This window comes from Dunckerocampus dactyliophorus, chromosome 3 (genome assembly GCF_027744805.1).
Source record: "Dunckerocampus dactyliophorus isolate RoL2022-P2 chromosome 3, RoL_Ddac_1.1, whole genome shotgun sequence".
Classification (NCBI taxonomy): Eukaryota; Metazoa; Chordata; class Actinopteri; order Syngnathiformes; family Syngnathidae; genus Dunckerocampus; species Dunckerocampus dactyliophorus.
Window position 1 is genome coordinate 2,767,501 of NC_072821.1, and position 7,500 is coordinate 2,775,000.

The 7,500-nt window shown below is 43.0% G+C and overlaps 1 protein-coding gene across 1 annotated transcript in view; it reads left to right on the forward strand.

Moving 5' to 3' along the window:
• Nucleotides 1-7,500, forward strand: part of tent4b (terminal nucleotidyltransferase 4B) — a 25,557-nt gene that overhangs the window by 14,267 nt on the left and 3,790 nt on the right. Inside the window, exons 2-8 of the mRNA XM_054770847.1 lie at nt 1,699-1,822; nt 3,863-3,909; nt 4,951-5,071; nt 5,462-5,569; nt 6,631-6,759; nt 6,827-7,040; nt 7,113-7,239. Coding sequence (XP_054626822.1) covers nt 1,699-1,822; nt 3,863-3,909; nt 4,951-5,071; nt 5,462-5,569; nt 6,631-6,759; nt 6,827-7,040; nt 7,113-7,239 — 870 coding nt within the window. The remainder of the gene's footprint in view (nt 1-1,698; nt 1,823-3,862; nt 3,910-4,950; nt 5,072-5,461; nt 5,570-6,630; nt 6,760-6,826; nt 7,041-7,112; nt 7,240-7,500) is intronic.

A 7,500-nucleotide genomic window follows, 5' to 3' on the forward strand; every position in this document is an offset into this window, starting at 1 on the left:
ACCCCCCTTGCGCATAACCTGCACTTTTATTGCAAATTGCATATTTACCATCCAACTGCGCAACTTGGCAATAATTCCAGGCCGTGGACATTCTGAGCCAGCAAGCCTTTTGCTTCGTGGCGCATGTCATCACGCAAATGCTGATATCATTCTCGGCAATAACACAGATACCGATATGGACCGATCTCATTTTTATGCCAATATCAGCCGATAAGATTGGCCGACACCAAGACTCTTGCCAACACCCCACCCCTGTTACCTAAATTTACACCCTGGCTCTGTACCTTTGTGCTTTCCTGGTGACAGCGAAGTGTGTATGTGCACATGAGCTGCCAACACAGTCATGTACTGGAAAGTAAAAGAGGTTGCTGCTTGCCTCGACTCACAGAGTGAAGCAGCTGCAAGCGAGCGCACAAAAAGAAGCGCCGTGAGCTACAGTCTGTCCTGACAAGCGTCTGGCAACCACGTCTGTAGCGGGCCACTGTTGGGGCCAAGTCCCAGTGGCAGTGCTTTATTTTCTTCTTTTTTGCTGCTGCTGACGTATATAACCCTCGTGATGTTCGTTTTTCATCCATAAAAATGAACAAAGGAGGTGGTTACATCTCTCCCTAATGAAGTGGTGTCCAAAGGGGGCCATTTGTGTCCCACGGCTGTTTTTTTTTTTTATTGGCCCGCAGCACATTCTAAAAATATCATTTAACAGGAAAACTAAAAAAAAAGCAGTAAATTTGTAAGAATAAAGTCTAAATATTAAGAGAAAAAAGTTGTAACCCAACGGGAAAGAAGTCATAATTTTACAAGAATAACGTAATATTATGAGGAAAAATAACGTCATTTTAATTCCATAAAGTTTACATATTCAGGAAAAATGTTTTTATTAAGTCGTAATATTATGAAAACAAACCAAACAACAAATAAAGTTGTAATTTTTGGAAAATTAGGTTGTTGGAAAAAGTTATAAGAGAATAGAGTCAAACTTTTATTGGAATACAGTCTTACTTACGAGAAGAAAATTGACAAGTTTCAAGTTAGAAGTACAGGAAATTGAAAAAAAATTATAGCAGAAATGTAAAAAAAAAAAACGACTGTGATTTAACCAGAATAAAGTCACAATATTAAGAGGAACAAGTCATGTTTTAATGAGGAACAAAGGCACAATTTTAAAGGAATAAACTCGGAATATTATGAGGAAAAATAATGTCTTTTTAGCAGCAAAGAGTAGAAATATGAATTTTTTTTTTAATTTAGTCTCGTAATATTATGAGAAACAACCAAAACAAAACAAAATGTTAATTTTGGGAAAATTAGGTTAGGGAAAAAGTTCAAATATACTGGGAATAAAGTCAAAATGTTATGTGAATGAAGTGATAATATTACAATGCAAAATGTATGAAGATTATTTAAGAAGAAAATTGAAAAATAATCATAAAAAACAACAGCAAAAATGGGGAAACGTAGAGCAGAAGTTCATACTGATAATATGCTTTTCACCTGGATTGTATCACAAAGCTGGGATGCAGTACTTTCTTGAATTTATTTCATTGCATTGGACATCCTGGCCCGAATGCAGTTAGTCATCACTTATGCTTTTACATGCAAACAACCTGACAGATGAATGATGAATGATCCCTGTTGATTGTGACATCTTCTCAATCTGATATTTAAGACTTTGATGAGTTTTGTTTTTTTGTTGTCCAGGTTGCATGAAGAAATCAGCGACTTCTACGCGTACATCTCGCCACAGCCGGAGGAGGAGAAGATGAGGCTGGAGGTGGTGGACAGAATTAAAGGCGTCATACACAACCTTTGGCCGAGTGCTGAGGTATTTTTTGTGACTGCTTGTTATTAATGCCGGCATTTTTACACTGCACAGTACACACTCCCCCAAAAGTGAGTACACCCCTCACACTTCAGCAACTATTTTCATGACAGTTCTCAAGGCACAGTGCTACAGAAAACAAAGGTTGGAAGTACTTTACAGTACAGTCGTCAGCCTGCAGCTTGTATTGTGGTATAGATTTAGTATTGATGTGCATGAGTGCAGTCAGCAGTAGGGAGCTGCGGTTCATATACTGTGACATTGCAAAGCAGAGCACACGGTCCACGTGGCAATTTTCCAACATAATAAAGAGCCCTAAGACCACTTCCAAGACGACAAGTCTTGCTGAGAAAAATGTAGGTGATGGTGTGTCCAAGTATGCCTCCTCCACAGCACCCGTGGGGGATCCTTGATGAATACCAAAACCACATTGCAGATCCAGTTTGGGTCAAGTAAACCCTTCTCCCTTCTCCCTCTCTACCTTTGGGTGTGTCGGCCAAATGGTGATAAGCAGCATCAGCTACCTAAATAGTGTGACGACATACAACTAGGCCTGTCACGATAACAATTTTTGCTGGTCGATAATTGTGCTGCAAATTATCGTTGATAATCGATATTATGATTGGGGGGGGGAATTGAGACAATTTTTTCATGAATTATTGTCATGAGAGGTGTAATTTACATTTGAACCACTAGATGGTGCTCAAGTATAGTGTACCTGTGTGAGACACAGTAGCTTGACACAGAAATTGCCTGTAAGTATGTCGTTTAAATGGATGCCATATCTGCCATATAATCGTATTGAATGGTTGCATTTCTTTTGCAGTGTAGTCGAGAATAAACACAACACAATGCAGCGCTGTGCTTTTTTCCCATTCACTTAATTCAACTGTAACACAAGATTTCTCTTGTCAATCAAAGCGCAGATGTGTGTTCAGCTACAGCCGACCAAAGTCTGTTTTTTTTCCTCCTGTCAGCACACTTAAGTGGCAAATAGCAGATGGCTGAGAACACACCTTTAAAAATAATCGGGGTGAGACTTGCTGCCGAATGCTAGAAGAAGGTCTTGGCTCGTATCGCTACGTTCTTTGGAGGGATGCCATGCAAAAGATTTTGATCAGCATTTGGACATCATGGCTGCTTTACTTTGTGTGCATCTTTTGTACCCAACGAGCAGCCCTCGTGAGTCCAAAGAGTGTCGGCCAGCGTGACAGGACCTGGTTTAAAAAGGAAAACTCGAGGTAGAATGACTGTCCTGCAAGACAATGCACTTTGTGTGGACAACACCAAGCTTGTGCGCACTGTTTGTCTCATGCACAGCCTCAGGTAGGCAAGGGCGTCCTCCCCTGCTGGACCTCATTCATTCACAAACATAGAGCTGCAATCAGCTTAGCCATGTACGTGTGACGGCCTTGTACACACACACTCACTCACACACACACTCACACATATCAGATTTGAATACTACAGGTTATTAGTCAGTGCAGGAAGGCGGTTTAAGGAGGGGGCTTAAATCTATTTGTGTTCAGACACCAGTGTGCCTTGCTCTATAGGGGCTTTAAAAGGTGGAAGGTTGGACTTATTTCAGTCACCGCGGCAGTGGGCAGGTTACGAGATCATTGGCTTAAAGGTCTATTTTTGGATCGGGTCTATTCAGATTTATGCAACAGGAAATGACAAAAAACCTCCCGACCTTCAGTGGATGTTCAAATATTAAAAAATGTGCATGCTGGGCCTCTCCATGCACCACGCCTGTGCAGTTTGTCTGGGCTTGTCACTTTGCCATCATCAGCACGCCAGGCTGCGAGTGTTTGTGCAGCTCGAGGAACAGGTTCTTCTCGACGCGATTGTGGGAACGTAAAAGCAGCGCGACACAGCTTGTCATCCGTCTGTGTGCACGCACCACAAGCATTCGTGTCTTGGAAACCTGTAGCCCTAACAATCAAACATCATCATAAGTAGAAGTGTATCATCTTCTGCTGTATTTGCATACTTGAGGCTATTGTGATCAAAAGCAGATAATTATGTGTCTTCTTTGTCTAGGTGCAGGTGTTTGGAAGCTTCAGCACTGGTCTCTATTTGCCAACAAGGTGAGTCACTTGGGTCAACCAAATGACTCCTCCCACTCCAGCCCCCCCAGCTAATCAGCTGCTAGAATGACGTTGACATTCTCCTTTGGTTGTGGGTCAACACTTTGAATAAAATCGACTGTTGTGGCCATTAGATTAGATTCAGCTCCAGACCCCTCTCATTTTCTCTTCATTTGCGACGAAGGAAGCTAACAAGCTAAATGCACAGAAGCACATCCCAGGTTTAAGTCCGAAAGCTTCACCTGCCAATTCGAATTAAAAAAAATAACTGACAGCGTACATCTTCACTGTTCCCATGGTATTTGGTTGGAAAACATTGAACAGTATCCACAAAACAATACAAACTTGTTGTTTTAACTGCAAATGAGTTGGTTTTCTCAAATGTAAATGAAACGTTTAGAAAACTGAGGCTAAGGTATGTCAGTTACTTTAGTCTTTTACAACAGCAGGTTACACTGCAGACCTGCTTTGAGTCTCTTACCAAAAATAAAGTGAACAGCGACCAAAAATGGTCATTGTCCTGGTAGTAGCTTTGCTCCTTTCAATGCTCATAGGCGCCAACAGCGGGCCGCCGCATGGTTCTTTGCTCCGGCTAGCTTGAGGTTTAGCCTTAGCTCGATTCCGAGCTGTCAGTCTGGCAGAGCAAAAGGGGACTGGCTGACTTTCAGACCTTTGCGGCAGTAGATAAGATCAGTTTCATAAGAAAGGATCCCCCAAATGAAGGAAATCTGCGCCGATCAATCAGCCGTGCATGCTTACATCAATGATCGATTGAACAGGTGGAATCTGAGTCAGTGTCTAGCCTTTATCGGCCTATACATGTACAAATCATTTTTTCTCTTTAAAGTTAGTGGGTACACCTTCCATGCTGGTGCACCATCCAGTCCGGAAAAGATGCTCTATGTTTTTTGACCAAAAATTTTAAAATTTGTGAGGTTGCGAATACGCTGGGATTCACTGTATTTGTCAGCAGACATCAACAGGTGTTTTATTTTTTGTGTTCTGTCATGTGATCCTGTCACCCTCATTGTCTTTCCTCAGCGATATCGACTTGGTGGTATTTGGGAAGTGGGAAACCCTTCCGCTGTGGACACTGGAAGAGGCTCTGCGCAAAAGGAATGTTGCAGATGAGAACTCTATCAAAGTTCTGGACAAAGCCACGGTGAGCTGCTGGAGAGTCCCCATAGAAGGTCATATTATATGACCATGTGTGGGAATATCAGTGGACATATAAACTCCAGGAATGATGTCCCTGTACAGTTGTACTGTGGTGGCCTTCACCTGCTGGCCTGGTTACAGAGCATTCCATTTCTCCATTTTTATAACCGCATAGTTCTCCTGGGCTATGACAGACATGTGCAACAGGCTTCCTACCTTTTACTAAATTCATTTACAAATTGAATAAGCATGTATTTAAATGCTCCATTTACTGGTAAATTAACTACGGAGTCTTGTATAGTTGCCAGGACGCTGTCTTCAAAAGCAAATGGTGGCTGGCGTCCGAAATGAGCTTGTCTTAAAGGAGTCTCAGCATATTTATCTTTTTCCCCAGGTCCCCATCATTAAACTGACCGACTCCTTCACGGAGGTCAAGGTGGACATCAGCTTCAACATGAAGAGCGGCATCAAAGCTGCGTGCCTCATCAAGGAATTTAAAGAGGTATATGAACCATTGCAGGGCCGCACGATGGTCTCGCGGTTAGCATGTTGGGCACACAGTCACAGTCAGGAGATCGAGAAGACCTGGGTTCGAATCTCCGTTGGGCATTTCTGTGTGGAGTTTGCATGTTCTCCCCGTGCGTGCGTGGGTTTTCTCCGGGTACTCCGGTTTCCTCCCACATTAGGTGAGGTTAATTGGCGACTCTAAATTGTCCATAGACGTGAATGTGGGTGTGAGTGGTTGTTTGTCTATACTGTATGTGCCCTGCCATTGGCTGGCCACCAGTCCAGGGTGTACCCCGCATGTCGCCCGAAGTCAGCTGGGATAGGCTCCAGCATACCCCACGACCCTAATCAGGAGAAGGCATAGAAAATGGATGGACTGTTGCTTTTATAATTAGCATTTGCCAACATTTGCCACAATAGTGTATTGGAAGTACGTTGTAGACCAGGGGTGCCCAAAGTGCATCCTGGGGTCCAGTCACGGCCTGCAACTGTTTATTTTATTTTTATTGGCTGTCTGCACATTCTAAAAATACCGTCAAACAAGAAAACTAAAAAAAAAAAAACACAAAAATATTAAGAGAATAAAGTCTAGTATTAAGAGGAAGAAAATAGCATAAAGTTCAAATATTAACTCATTCAATACCAAAGATGTATTTATGTTTTCTTTGCGCGAGAGGCAAAAAAAGGTGACTTTTCAAGCAGTTCTGAGCCATAAAAACGGCCACTAGGTGGCAGAAGTGCATTTGATAAGAGCTCGGCAGGGATCTTTTGTGTGTATTAACACACTCCACAGCAAGGAGGAAGTCAGAGAGCACGGAGGAGTGTAGCGTGCAGAAGGTTACGCATTGTAGGGAAATTGTAACGCATTCATGCGTGCGCACACACAGTTTAGTTCCAAATGTGAAAATTGTAATTAGTTCCTGGTGTAACATTTGGAAACTAATTGTTATTTTGATGTAAAACAGCCCCTTTTTTGTGTTGTTAATGTTGTGGTGTAGTTTAGATATTTTTAGCTGTCCGGAAAGTTTATCATTTGTCCTTGTGCCCCCACCACAGAAATACCCCGTGCTGCCTTACCTGGTCCTCGTGCTCAAGCAGTTCCTGCTGCAAAGGGACCTGAACGAAGTATTCACCGGTGGAATCGGCTCCTACAGCCTGTTCCTCATGGCCGTGAGCTTCCTGCAGGTGGGTCACGCCTCCTCCCTTGTACGTTCCTGTCATGAACCTGTGGCATGTGCCCCCCCCATCACAGCTACACTATAGGGGAGACGTGTGCAGCCCAAACATCAACATCGGTGTGCTGCTGATTGAGTTCTTTGAGCTCTATGGCCGTCACTTTAACTACCTGAAAACGGGTATCCGGATAACAGACGGCGGTTGCTACGTTGCCAAAGACGAGGTTCAGAAGAACATGATGGACGGCTACAGGCCTTCCATGCTCTACATCGAGGACCCTCTGCAGCCAGGTACAAATGCTGGACGACGGCGACAACGTCCTTTTTTTGCGGAGTTCAAAAGCGTATCACCTGTCCCGACAGACAACGACGTCGGCCGCAGTTCGTACGGTGCCATGCAGGTGAAGCAGGCGTTCGACTACGCCTACGTGGTGCTCAACCACGCCGTCTCACCAATCGCCAAATACTACCCCAACAACGAGACGGAGAGGTAAGAAATCCCTCGAAATCCCTCAAAATCAACGCGAGAAGCATAACCAGGGCCCTATGAAATCTTTTATTTTTTTCCCCAAATTTAGTTTTTTCCGTTTTCATTATTTAAATGTTGGGTTTTTTTGAGCTTTTACACTTATTTTACAAGCATAGAGTGTGTACTTTTGTAACAGTAAATAAAATGTCCATTGAATAAATCCGTATGTTTATTGATGCAATACATCATTGGTCCATTTTGCCCAGTATTGCAGAAACAGAT